The sequence below is a fragment of the Macaca fascicularis genome, chromosome 2, assembly GCF_037993035.2.
Source record: "Macaca fascicularis isolate 582-1 chromosome 2, T2T-MFA8v1.1".
NCBI classification, from domain to species: domain Eukaryota; kingdom Metazoa; phylum Chordata; class Mammalia; order Primates; family Cercopithecidae; genus Macaca; species Macaca fascicularis.
The window spans coordinates 121,620,597-121,634,729 of NC_088376.1; the positions used below are offsets into that span (position 1 = coordinate 121,620,597).

General features: G+C 44.5%; 1 protein-coding gene across 13 annotated transcripts in view; it reads right to left on the reverse strand.

Annotated features, from left to right (window-relative positions):
- The window catches only part of ACOX2 (acyl-CoA oxidase 2), a 32,794-nt gene that overhangs the window by 2,366 nt on the left and 16,295 nt on the right, over positions 1-14,133 (reverse strand). For 8 of the 13 annotated variants that reach the window (XM_045385969.2, XM_015446122.3, XM_005547496.4 and 5 more), the window contains 2 exons: positions 9,849-10,066; positions 1,700-1,832 (listed from right to left, as the gene is read on the reverse strand). In XM_045385969.2, the coding sequence (XP_045241904.2) occupies positions 1,700-1,832; positions 9,849-10,066 (351 nt within the window). The remainder of the gene's footprint in view (positions 1-1,699; positions 1,833-9,848; positions 10,067-14,133) is intronic. The other 5 variants (XM_074032597.1, XM_074032596.1, XM_015446123.3 and 2 more) reach the window with 2 other exon arrangements.

Below are 14,133 nucleotides of genomic sequence, written 5' to 3' on the forward strand. Positions count from 1 at the left end.
GTCAGCATTTCTGACAGGTGTTATAGCAGGGCAGGTTTTTCTCTGGAGCCCCAAAGGGCATACATTTATCTTTAGACCATGGGAGCTAGTGTGGAGTGGGAGGACTGCTGTATTTTTATGCCAAGATTTAAATGTTAGAAAGTAGAGAGATCTAATCATTAGAAAAAACACACTGGAAGTAGGTTAACTGTACTAAAGTAGTGAACGTATATTGTTTATGTTTCCTTGAGTTAAAAGGATTATCTTTCTGGGGACAGGGAGTGACCAAGATGGGTTAGTTGTGTTGTAACTTTAGATAGTCATGTTAAATTAAGCCATGTGGTATGACAGGCTGCAAATTGTTAAGAACAAGTCTAACACCATGCTAGGTGTGAATGAAAGCCTGAGAGTTGCCAATTTGATGTGGTGTTAAGACACCTTTTCTGAAATTGGATCAAAGAGGTAAAAAAAGAAAGCTTCACCACCTGAATAATGTATTGGCACTATAAAATTTAAAATAATCTGTTGTGTACCTATCGACTTTTTGTTTTGATCATTTATGTAAAATCTGCTATTAAATATTGGTTCCTCATACTCTAACTACAGGATTTATTTCCTCACTCCTGTTAACATATTCACTGACATTTACAACTTTTCTCAAACAGGCTCATAAGCAGAGAGCTGTGAGCATACCCTGGCCCTAGAGTGTTGGGACCTTATGAGTCCTCCCCGTCTTCTCACTGTTAATGATGTAGAGTTCTGGTGTGCTCTCCTAGGATGGCTGGGGATTTTTTTTCATGACCCTTGTAATTGTCACTTATATGGCTTTCCTGGGCTACTGATGGCAGTGCAGCAGCTCTCTTTGCTCCTTGGATTGTATTCCTTAGAGTGAAGAGGAGAGGGTATCATCTCTAGCAGGCAATCAGGTCTGAGAGAGACATCCCTCAAGCTTCCTACCACTTCCGAATACCCACTTTTATCTACACAAAACTGAAAGTTAAAAGGCTGAAAATAAGGTGGTTAAATCACTGCAGTGATTTATCTCCTTCTTTTTGTTACTTAAAAGCCAGTTTACCACTCTGTGTGTATGCCCTTGGGTCTGTCAAGCCATGATTTAGAGCTTGGGCCTTCCTCTTAATTCCCTTTACTAAGTTCCAAGCAGTGCATTTTGCTGATTACAATCCAGGCTCAGAGTTCCTGCCACGCCATACTGCCACTCCTGGTTTCTTTTGTGTGTTCTCTAAAAATATTTTATTTTATTTTATTTTATTTTATTTTATTTTATTTTTTGAGACGGAGTCTTGCTGGGTCACCCAGGCTGGAGTGCAATGGCGTGATCTCAGCTTACTGCAAGCTCTGCCTCCCGGGTTCACGCCATTCTCCTGCCTCAGCCTCCCGAGTAGCTGGACTACAGGCGCTCGTCACCACACCCGGCTCATTTTTTTGTTTTTTGTATTTTTAGTAGAGACAGGGTTTCACCGTGTTAGCCAGGATGGTCTTGATCTCCTGACCTCGTGATCCGCCCGCCTCGGCCTCCTAAAGTGCTGGGATTACAGGCGTGAGCCACCGCGCCCGGCCTCTAAAAATATTTTAAACAGACATGCTACGCCAAGTGATTGCCAACCTAATGGGAATCGGTTAAAATAGGAGAACATGCAGGTGTATTCACTGCCTGTTCTCTGCTTTCTTACATAATTTATAATGTGTTCCACTCAACTACCTGAGTATTGGTTGGTGACTTCTGAGCCCACTGGAACAGGCGTTCATAAACATTTCCATCATAACAGCCAAGTGCTGAATTTAAACACTCATCGGTGAAGTCAAAAGCATCAGTTAACAGGATGGCATCCTTCCTGGGATAGGAAACAAGAGTTTGTAAGTATTTTAGATTGCTCTTATGAATCAAACTAGTCTTGGATGGTGAATAACAATACCTAATTAGAGGTTGCATGATTATTTGCTTTTCAAACAATTCAGCTTTTTTTTTTTTTTTTTTAGTTTTTAGTTTTTAATCAATTATATATGCATAGTATAATGAATGAGTCAAAGAGTTCCTTAAGGCTTGTTTAAAAAAACAGCATATCCGACCATGCGCGGTGGCTCACACCTGTAATCCCAGCACTATGGGAGGCTGAAGCAGGTGGATCATGAGGTCAGGAGATCGAGACCATCCTGGCTAACATGGTGAAACCCCGTCTCTACTAAAAATACAAAAAATTAGCCAGGTGTAGTGGCACGTGCCTGTAGTCCCAGCTACTCAGGAGGCTGAGGCAGGAGAATCACTTGAACCCAGGAGGCGGAGGTTGCAGTGAGTGGAGATCATGCCACTGCACTCCAGCCTGGGCGACAGAGCGAGACTCCTGTCCCAAAATAAATAAATAAATAAATAACCAGCATATTCCTGCCTGATTTCCACTTCTTTGTCCTCAGAAGCAATTTCAATCTTTTTTTTTTTTTTTTTTGAGATAGTCTCGCTTAGTCGCCCAGGCTGGACTGCAATGGCGCAATCTCGGCTTACTGCAACCTCCACCACCCAGGCTCGAGCCATTCTCCTGCCTTAGCCTCCTGAGTAGTTGGGATTACAGGCGCCCACCACCATGCCCAGCTAATTTTTGTATTTTTAATAGAGATGGGGTTTTACCATGTTGGCCAGGCTGGTCTCGAACTCCTGACCTCAGGTGATCTGCCCACCTCGACCTCCCAAAGTGCTGAGATTACAAGTGTGAGCCACCATGCCCGGCCGACAATTTCAGTCTTTTAGCTGATATTTTTGTATTTATCCAAATGTCAAAATATCTTGTTTATATTGCTGCTTGTTCATGGTTCAGTTTGAGATATTATCTGTTGATTGTTCATTCAAAAGGTAAAGATTTATATTTATCACCCCTCTCTTCACTCCTACCTCCCCCTGTTCCCATTCTTCCTCCTCCTGGCCATCAGGCCTCCCAATATAGTTATAATTTTGGCCAGACCAGTATTTAGTATTGACATCACGATGACTGTGCATCATTAAAGCATTGGAGGTAACTGGGATACTGTATCCAGTGTAATCCTTTCTTGATGATCCCCAACATCATATGAGCCCTACCACCAATTTAATGTCCCCCTTGCCACCTTGTGGACTCACTTCATTCCTTATCCACCTGAAATTCCATGCCCTATTACTCTCTCAAAAATATATTCAACAGGCCAGGTGTGATGGCTCACGCCTGTAGTCCCAGCATTTTGGGAGACTGAGGCAGATGGATCGGCTGAGGTCAGGACTTCGAGACCAGCTGGCCAACATGGCAGAACCCTGTCTGTACTAAAAATACAAAAATTAGCCAGGCGTGGTGGTGTGTGCCTGTAGTCTCAGCTTCCGGGAAGGCTGAGGTGGGAGAACTGCTTGAACCCGGGAGGCAGAGGTTGCAGTGAGCTGAGATCGTGCCACTGCACTCCAGCTTGGGCAACAGAGCAAGACTCTCTCTAAAAATATATATATATATACACACACACACACACTCAACAGTTTTTCTTGCTTTGTCATACCTGTTTAGCAAAATGCATATCTCTTTGTCTTTAATTTTCCACCCACTTTGTGCTACCACCTTTGTAGCTATACATGACTGGAAAAAACAATCATAACTGGTGTAATAATGGCTCAAGTGGGCCCTAATTGCAGCTCAGCAATCGTATTACATTGCTGCATTTACTCATTGTTCATTTACTCTTTCCTTTTCTTAGGTAGTTATTTCATACCATCTCTTTGATCCTCAGATTGACACTATCCACATTTCCCATCTTTCTTGCCTGGATGGCTTTACATCATATCTCACTGATGAAGTGGAAGCAGTAAGAGAATCCTGTATAATTCCCACCCTTGCATTTATACATACAATGCCTTCTCTCTTCAGGCTGTCAGCTCAGGCCTCAGTCCCTCCTTGTCTACTAGAGGTCTTTTCCTCTTGCCTACTGGAGAAACAAAATTCTCCTGCCTTTCCCCTACAACATCAAAATTCCCCTCTCAGGGGTAAAAGGTTAGTGGAAATGCCCTTCTTTCTTTTTGCTGTAGGCCTGGCTGGTTGCTGTCAAACTGGGCAAGTTCATGAAACCTGGGAATGTGGTGCTGGTCCTGGCTGGATGCTACTCTGGACACAAAGCCATCATCATGAAGAACATTGATGATGGCACCTCAGTCCATTCTTACAATCATGCTTTGGTAGCTGGAATTAATTGCTATCCTCACAAAGTGACAGCTGCCATAGGCAAGAAGATCTCCAAGAGGTCAAGGATTAAGTCTTTTGCAAAAGCTTATAACTACAATCACCTCATGCCCACAAGGTACTCTGTGGATATGCTCTCGGACAAACTATCATCAACAAGGATCTCTTCAAAGAACTTGCTCTTAAACACAAGGCCTAATGGGAAGCCAAGATCAAGTTCAAAGAAAGGTACAAGGAAAAAAAAATCCCCTCTGTACTGGATCATGTCCATCAGTATACAAACAGACAGTCATTTCTCCCATCTTAAACACAAGCTTTTGACTCTATTTCCTTCTCCATCATCTTGGCCCCCCTTTAGGACAAAACTCTCTGAAAGCGTTACGTGTGTTTATGCTTATGATTTCCAATTTTCACATTCTCTCCTGAACTGGATCTATTCATATTTTTACTCCCACCATTCCACAGAAATAGCTTTTGCCGCGGTTACTTCCTTACTATCTTTCGAGGGTCTCAAGACTCAGTACTTGGGCCTTTTCTCTTCATGCATTCCTTGTGATATTCTTCTCATGGCTTTAAATATCAACCATATGCCAATGACTTCCAAATTTATTCCTCCAGTGTCCCCTGCTTACCAACATCTGTACTTGGATTTCTGACAGGCTCTTCAAAGGTAATGTGTCTGAACCCAAACTCCTGGGCTGCTAGCTCTTTCCTGTCCACCCTGCCACCTGGCCCTCCTGTAGTCTTCCCCATTTATGGTAAATAGCAGCTCTGTCCTTCTGACCAAAAACCTTGATTCTTCTTTTCTTTCTTACCGTACATCTAATCTGTCAGCAAATCCTGTTCTGCCTTCAAGATACATTCAAACTTCAACCACTTCCCACCACTTCCAGCACTATCACTGCTCCAATCCACTATCATCCCTCACTTGGATGATTGCATGAGCCATCCAGCTGATCTCCCTGCTTTTCGCTCTTAGTTCTTAATATAGCAGCTGGAGTGAGCCTTTAAAAATATACATCAGATTCTTCCAGGTTGTGTCTATCCAATGCTCAAAACCCTCCCATTCTATCCAGTGCTCAAAACCTTCGCATTCTCTTAAGTCTTTGCAATGATCTACCTTACTCTCTCTTCCCACCCCCTGCTGTACTCCCTTAACTCTGACCTCTGCCCTCATTTTCCACTGCAGTCATGCCCTTCCTGCCCCTGTGGCCTCTTCTGTGTGGATGGATATGCCAAGCACACTCTGGTCTCCAACATTTGTACCATCATGCACTGCATAATGATGTTTTGGTCAATGATGGACCATGTATATCATGGTGGTCCCATGACATTATGATAAAGCTGAAAAATTCCTATTGCTTCATGACTTACATTAGAATTGCCTACAGTATTCAGTACAGCACCGTGCTTTGCAGTGTGAGCCTACGAGCAATAGGCTATACCATTTAGGCTTGTGTAAGTACACTCTGTGATGTTCACATGATGACAGACTCACCTGAAGACATATTTCTCAGAACGGATCCTCCCGTCATTAAGTGATGCATGACTGTATTTATGTTCTGCCTGTAATGTTCTTTCCCTAGCAGCTACAACAGCTTCTCCCTACCTTCTCCCAGGTCTTTCCTTAAATGTCACCCTCCCAGGGAGGTTTTCTCTGGCCTACTTAAAATTGTAGCTCCCCATCCTCCCTACTGACCCCCGGCATTCTTTCCCCCACTTCCTACTATCGTTTCCTTCATCGTAGCTATTATCATTTCACATGGTATACAGTGTGACTTATTTTGTGCATGTGTGTGCCTGTCTCCTCTCCTCTAGTGTGTAGGCATCTGTGACCCTTTTTCATTGAAACTCGTATCCTTCACTTGAGGAATGTTTTCTTGAATTATTTTATTAATGATTCGCTTCCTTCTGTTTTCTCTGTCTTCTTTCTAGACCTATTCTTCAGATGATGAACAGCTAAGACTGGTCCTCTTACTTTTTAAAAGTCCTCCTTTTTTTTGTCTTTTTGCTTTCTTGCTGTGAGATTTCTGCAACCTTATCTCCCAGTCCTTACATTGAGTTTTCATTTCCACTATCATTTTTTAATTTCAAGGAGGTCTTTTTTAAGGTTCTCTGAATATTAGTTTTAAATAATGGCATTCAGGTTTTTTTTTTTTTATTTTGTGGTTGCAATACTTTCTCTATCACTGTTTTTTTTTTTTTTTTTTAAGTTTTCTTCTCCCTGTGGATCCTCTTATGTCCTCTGAATTGCCTTGTTCTTGCTTGTTTTAGTCTCCATCTTTTATGTTAGGGGCATTCTTCAGGTGTTTATTGATCCCTGAGTGTCTGATCATAGCTAAGAGCAAGGCATTAACTAGCTGACTACAAACCTGTGGCTATGCTTGCTAATGTGGGGTTCACTATGGAGTGAAGCGGGTGGACCATTGGGGGACTCTGATGTCAGTGTCTTTAGCTCCTTCTCCTTGGGCTGGCCAGATTCTCCAGAGAAGGATCATCTTATTATCTTCTTGCAGGGTACTAGTCTGGCTGCCAGTTTTTTAGGAACCAGTGGGAAAAAAGGTCTGGGGGAGGGAGGTGTCCACATTTGGCCTATAAAGAACCCTGTTTTCTGAAGGGTAGCCTTATTATCAACTATACCTGATGCTCCGTAGTCCACAGACCCTCTATTTACCCTTCTGCCAGGGCAGAGTCAAGGAAAGTCTTAAAATCACTCACAGAGGCTAGGTGTGTTAGCTCATACATGTAATCCCAGCACTTTGGGAGGCTGAGGTAGGAGGATCCCTTGAGCCCAGGAGTTCAAGACCAGTCTGGACAACATAGAGACAACATCTCTTTCTCTTTGTGGGTTTATGCCTTTAAAAAAATTTCAGTCCATTCACTGATGTTTTAGTAGGGTTTCAGGAAAGAACAAAAGTAAATGCATATGTTTAATCTGTCATCTTTACCTAGAAGTACCCCCAACTGAGGTTTTATGACCGCTTAAACAACTAAAGACTGGGTCAGTTAACATTACAGAGAGCTTGTTCTTGGCATCCTTAGCATACTTTGCCGCCCTTCAGTTTTCGTCTCAGAAATCTCAGGGAGATAGTGACTAATCAAGGCAGGGAACTGTGACACCAAACAGTGATATGCATAGAATCTGTTATGTGCCGAATTACCCTGCAGTAGTAAGGCTACTTAGGAACCATCATGGAAGTAAATCAATTTCTGGGTTTGATGCATGAGTAAGTTGGCAGCTTGCATCAGGGCTGGCTGTCTTGTCTTGAATTGTAAGTTGCTGGAGCCAAGGCAAGCACTTAGAAATGCTGTTTGCAAATTTAAAAAACATGCTTACAGGGTGTTAAGGTGATCTTTTGTATTTTATCATCACCGACAACCGGGGCTAGAACAATTATTTTCAAGTGCTTTTAAATTCTGAGGGTTTCAGACAGATAGACACCCTTGGGCTTGAACTGTGCAGTACTTAATTATGCTCTTAATAGTTTTCACCACTGGATTCCCTGTATTAGGGAAAGTTTAATACCTGGGACATAATTGTGTCAAATGTATTTTTGACAGTTTTTGATGATTTAACTGAACTTTTTTTTTTTTTCTTGAGACGGAGTCTCACTCTTGTCGCCAAGGCTGTAGTGCAGTGGTGCGATCTTGGCTCACTGCAACCTCCGCCTCCCGGGTTCAAGCGATTCTCCTGCTTCAGCCTCCCGAGTCGTTAGGATTACAGGTGCCCGCCACCACACTGAGCTAATTTTTTGCATTTTTAGTAGAGACAGGGTTTTACCATGTTGGCCAGGCTGGCCTCGAACTCCTGACCTCAGGTGATCCACCCACCTTGGCCTCCCAAAGTGCTGGCATTACAGGTGTTAGCCACCATGCCTAATATATATATATTTATATTTATATTAAATAAATACATATATTTAATTTTAGAGACAGGGTCTTACTATGTTGCCCAAGCTAGTCTTAAACTCTGCCTCAAGTAATCCTCCCACCTTGGCCTCCCAAAGTGCCGGGATTACACGTGTGAGCCGCTGCTCCCAGCCTCTTTTTTTCTTTTTGTCAGTCTTGTTGATATGAGAATTGTTGGAGATTCTAGGAGTCACCTCTAACCCTATGCAATAGGCATCATATTTTCTGCCCAGTGAGGTCTCGAAAAGATTATATTCTCAAATTAGTTCATTTTTTTTAACCTTATGGACAATGGTAAATAATTTGGAATGTTTTCTTTTCTTTGCTTTTTTTGAGACAAGGTCTCACTTTCTTGCCTAGGCTGGAGTGCAGTGATGCAATCATAGCTCACTGCAACCTTAACCTCCTGGGATCAATCAAGCTCACTGCAACCTTAACCTCCTGGGATCAATCAATCCTCCTACCTCAGCCTCCCGAGTAGCTGGGACTACAGGTGTGTGCCCAATTCATTTTTTGTATTTTTTGTAGAGGTGGGGTTTTGCCATGTTGCCCAGCCTTTTTTTTCTTTATTGTTTTTATTTCTATTTTTTCTAGGACTCTGATCAGTTTGGGCTTTGGTTTTGATATGTTTTTAAAGCAATTGTTTAGATTATAGAATAACAGTGTGAAAGCACTGCATTAGTATTTCATTGACCCTGCATTAATGCTGCATTTAAAAACTGTGTGTTATTATTTTATAAATGAATATATGAATTACAGAGTTAAAAAAATTTTCCTCTTGAAGCTGAGGGAGGATTAAGGTAAGTTTACTAAACTTGGTAAGAATTTGCTGAAGCACATTTAACAAAAACAAGGATGTGTTTGAAGTAGATAATACCTCAACCTTCACCTTAACATACAAGTGAAGAGCTCATGCCCAGGGGCCAGACCTGAGATTGTACCTGGCCCCTCCTCTGGCTGGTTGACACTGGGCAACTCCCATCAGCCTGAATTTCCTTTCCAATAAAATAAGGAGATTAATAGTACCCATTTCAAAGGGCTGTAAGGATTAAATGAGATGTATGTAAAAGCCTTTGGTGCAGGGCCTGTCACATAAGTGCTCTTTAAAGGTTAGCTATGCCTGGGCACATTGGATCACACCTGTAATCCCAGCACTTTGGGAGGCTGAGGCACGTGGATCACTTGAGGTCAGGAGTTGGAGACCAGCCTGGTCAACATGATGAAACCCCATCTCTACTAAAAATACAAAAAAGCTGGGCATGATGGCAGGCACCTGTAATCCCAGCTACTTGGGAGGCTGAAGCAGGAGAATCACTTGAACCCAGAGGCAGAGGTTGCAGTGAGATGAGATTGTACTACTACACTTTAGCCTGGGCGACACAGCAAGATCCCGTCTCAAAAAAAAAAAAAAGAAAAAAAAGTTAGCTGTGGTTGAAACTATTATTAGCACATTAGCAACATATCATTCATGTGTAGCATGCTTCATTTTATTCATTTTCCTTAGATACTATTCCTATTTCCTTGACAATGTGAAGAGTTCAACTGAGGCATCTCATTTATTCTTAAGTGTTTTTCCCATTTTTTTCTTTCATTAATTCATAATGCTTTGTGCTGATGTAATGATAATAGGGTGTAAACCTCTCCAGGGCTGTTGCTGCTCTGTCCATTAGCAAGGTTTTGGAGTTGGAAGTGACCTGCGAACAAGGGGGTAGGGTTATTCTCTGAAGGCTAACATGGTTTGAAGGCTGTGCCACTCACCGGATCAGGCGGAGCAGGTCCAGGTAGGCTGTTCTTGCCATGTCCACTTGGGCACCAGACAGGAAGGCATCATGGAGAAAGTCACCCGAGTTAGTCAAGATTCCGTGTATGGCATGGAGGTCACAGAGGCGCTTGAGCACCTGCTGAATCGCTGATTCATTTTCTAGTTTCTCCAGAGCTTCTGTAAAACCCTTCACAGTGACATAGTAGCAGTGCGCCTACAAAGCCACAAAGATATGTTCTCCTGGTTTCTGGTTTTCTACTCCAGAAGTCATCCTGGAAGCTTGGCAAGATGGCTGGAATAAACTTGAGGCAGGATGTGCTTCCCAGCAGGCTGACTTTTCTTCTAGCTCACTCTGGGTCTGATCAAGGCTTTTTGATGTCGTGTGTGTGTGTGTGTGTGTGTGCGTGTGTGTTGGGGACTGGTGGGCTTTTGAAACATGGCCCTTGTTTTCTTTTGCTTGGAGCAGTTTCAAGTAGGTTGGAAAGTGGAGAGAAAGAATACAGGCACATTGGAGGCTGGCCTGGGGAAGGTAGAGGACAGCACCACTGTTCTTAAGAAAATAGCTATTTTAAGGCTGGGTGCGGTGGCTCACGCCTGTAATCCCAGCACTTTGGGAGGCCAAGGTGGGTGGATCACCTGAGGTCAGGAGTTTGACACCAGTCTGACCAACATGGCAAAACCCTGTCTCTACTAAAAATGCAAAAATTAGCCAAGCATGGTGATGCATGCCTGTAATCCCAGCTACTTGGGAGGCTGAGGCAGGACAATCACTTGAACCCAGGAGGCGGAGGTTGCAGTGAACCAAAATCATGCCATTGTACTCTAGTCTGGGCAATAAGAGCGAAACTCCATCTCAAAAAAAAAAAAAAAAAAAAAGCTATTTGTTGTCTGCAGTGTTCAAGTCAGTGGTGTGTGTGTGTGTGTGTGCACGCACACATGTGTACACCATGGGGTGAGAAAATAATGGTTCAAGATATATATGAAATTTATCCCAGCTAGAGTATAAACTCCTTAAGGTAAGCAGTGCTGTTATTTAGCTCATATGTAATGGTCTGGCTATAGCAGTTGTCAAAAAAATACTTTAATACCAGCTGGCAAGTGTCCACTGCCATCAACCCTGTGAGAGCCCCTCCTGCCAGATGGACTCCGTCCCGAAGACCCCCTCCTTCTCTCCACAGCCCAGCAACTAAAGGATTAATGCTTGACCCAGCAGGAGGCCTTCAGGACCTTGCTTACCCTAGGGCTGAAGTCCATTTTGATTGGTTAGTGCCTTGTCCTACTGGTTGTAACATATTTTGAACAGACCCCATCTCATCAAGACAAGCACACATAATTATTTTGTCAGGTAGGATATATGAGTTCTATTAGGGAGAGTGAGGAAGACAGAACGTATAAAGCAGTGCTTCTCAATTTTTTTTTTTTTTTTGAGATACAATCTCACTCTGTCACCCAGGCTGAAGTGCAGTGTTGCGATCTTGCCTCACTACAACCTGTGTCCCACTGGGCCCAAGTGATCCTCCTGCCTCAGCCTCCTGAGTAGTTGGGACCACAGGTGCACATCACCATGCCTGGTTTTTTGTTTTTTGTTTTTTGGTATTTTTAGTAGAGATGAGGGTCTTGCTATGTTGCCCAGTCCCGAGCTCAAGTGATCCTCCTTCCTTGGCTTCCCAAATTGCTGGGATTACAGGCAGAGCCTCTGGGCCTGGCCCCGCTTCTCAGTTTTTTATGTGCACACAGATCACCTGGGGATCTTGTAAAAATGCAGATTCCAGGGCAAGGCCTGAGACTGCATTTCTAACAAGGTCCCCTGTGATGCCCATGCTGCTGTAGTGATTTTCAGTAGCAAGATTTAGAGTGTCTTGGGGGTTTGGCTGGGTGCGGTGGCTCACACCTGTAATGCTAGCACCTTGGGAAACTGAGGTGGGCGGATCACTTGAGGTCAGGAGTTTGAGACTAGCCTGGTCAACATGGTGAAACCCTGTCTCTACAAAAAATACAAAAATTAGCCAGGTGTGGTGGTGCACACCTGTAATTCTCGCTACTCAGGAGACTGAGGCACGAGAATCGCTTGAACCTGGGAGGTGGAGTTTGCAGTGAGCTGAGACTGTGCCACTGAACTCTAGCCTGGGTGATGGAGTGAGATTCTATCTTAAAAAAAAAGAATGTCGGCCGGGCGTGGTGGCTCAAGCCTGTAATCCCAGCACTTTGGGAGGCTGAGACGGGTGGATCACGAGGTCAGGAGATCGAGACCATCCTGGCTAACACAGTGAAACCCCGTCTCTACTAAAAAATACAAAAAACTAGCCGGGTGAGGTGGCGGGCGCCTGTAGTCCCAGCTACTTGGGAGGCTGAGGCAGGAGAATGGCATGAACCTGGGAGGTGGAGCTTGCAGTGAGCTGAGATCCGGCCATTGCACTCCAGCCTGGGGGACAGAGCGAGACTCCGTCTCAAAAAAAAAAAAAAGAATGTCTTGGGGGTTCAAAAGAATTCACCCAGTGGGACATGAGTTGGGGGAAAGGTCATTCCAGGCAGGGAGAACCTTATGTGCAAAAAGTTGTACATTCAGGAAGCTGCAGGCAATTTAATGAGGCTGAAGTGTGGTGGTATAATGAGGTGATGATGGGGAACCATGGAGGTTAGGGTGGACTCATACCTGGGGCTCAGGTCAGTGAAGGGCTGTGAAGAACATGGTCGGAATTTGTTCTGTGGGACCGGGAGTCTTTAGCTGCGCAGTGACCCGATCCATTTTCTCACTTGGAAAGAACCTGTGTTTCCTAGGGGGCCCTCACACAGGTGCTGACAACTCCACTTTGCCATTCAGACATGGTGTGCTCACAGCCATGCTGGACTTGCAGCATTTGGCTGTGGAAGGTCAGCAGATGTGCTGTGTTGCCTCTGGGGCTCCAGTAGCCTTTGTTCAGACTGGGTCCAGCTTGGCAGAACTGCAGACCCACACTCCTTTTCCTGTCCTAATCTGAGAGCTGCATCCTCAAATGCTTAAGGCTCTCAGTTGAGGAGTGGAGTGATGGAGAGCTGCCCAACGGCCTGGGCCTCTGCCTTAAAAAGCAGGATGAGGATCAGAGACAGAGGTGACCTCTACGCTTTGGGGAAGGGCTGAGCCGAACTTTGGTCCCACGCTCTGAGCACAGTGAACATTATTTACATTGTGTGTGTTGGTTTAAATCTTGCCTCCTGTCTAATTTGGGGGTGGGGGTGGGATATATGCACTTATGTGCTAGCTGCCTCTCTTTAAGTTTTACTCATTTAATCTTTATCAGAGTCCTACAAAGTAGGTACTGTTATTAGCTCTATCTTGCAGATGAAGAGACTGAGGCTCTGAAATATTAAGTTTCTTCCCCAAGGTCATGGCTAGGAAGTGGTAGCAGTGAGATCCACACCAGGGCTGTATTCCTAACCCTGTGTGGCCAAAGCCACAGGAGACTGAGGCTGGATTATAATGAGGCCAGCATTTGTTCCAGTGGTCCTGGAGACTGACATCTCTTCTGGTCAGAGTCTGCATTATCGGACCACAGCCTGACAGAGCCTAAAGGGCTCTCCCATGCCCCTTTGTCTACAGACAGGGAAGTTAAAGCCCAGAGAAGGAAGGGGCTGCTTGAGGTCACACAGAGCTGGGACCAGAATTTAGCCCATGGCTCCCCCTTGTCTACTCTTCTGTCAGTATCATCCCCGCTTCCCCCAAGTTGCAGTTATCTCTACCTGCACATTTATGGTTTCCAGATGGGGCCCAGTTGGGTGCTGAAGCTTTCTGTAGACTAAATAACCCCGCAAAGCACAGAGAGTACAGAAAGCCCTATCCATTATGACCCTGGAGACTCAGCTGGGGCACCACCTCCCCAGGAAGCTGTCAGGGACGTGTTCTTCCCTCACAGGCTGGCTGGCTATCACCCTCCATCCCCGCAGAGTTTGTTGCTCACCTCAGTCACTCATCACACCCTTGGTGGTGTGGGAAGGGAAAGCATCTGGACTCAGCTATTTTCTACCTCTGGGACCTAACTCCTGAGTTCTCTTTCCTTACTCTTGAAGTGGAGATAATGTCAGTCTCCCTCCCAGGGCTGTGTGGATTAAATGAAGTAACCCTGGCAAGCAGCATCTGGTCCATTTGAAGGCAGGCCATAGGTTTGGAAAATGGATGAGTGGATAGTGGGCAGCTGTGGTTCCTGTTTTGGTGATCCAGTGAAAGCAGGAAGCCTTGGCTCACCCTCTGTGTTGACAGGACAGTTAGCACAGCAGGGGGTGCCCCTGCTGTAGGCTGAACAGAAC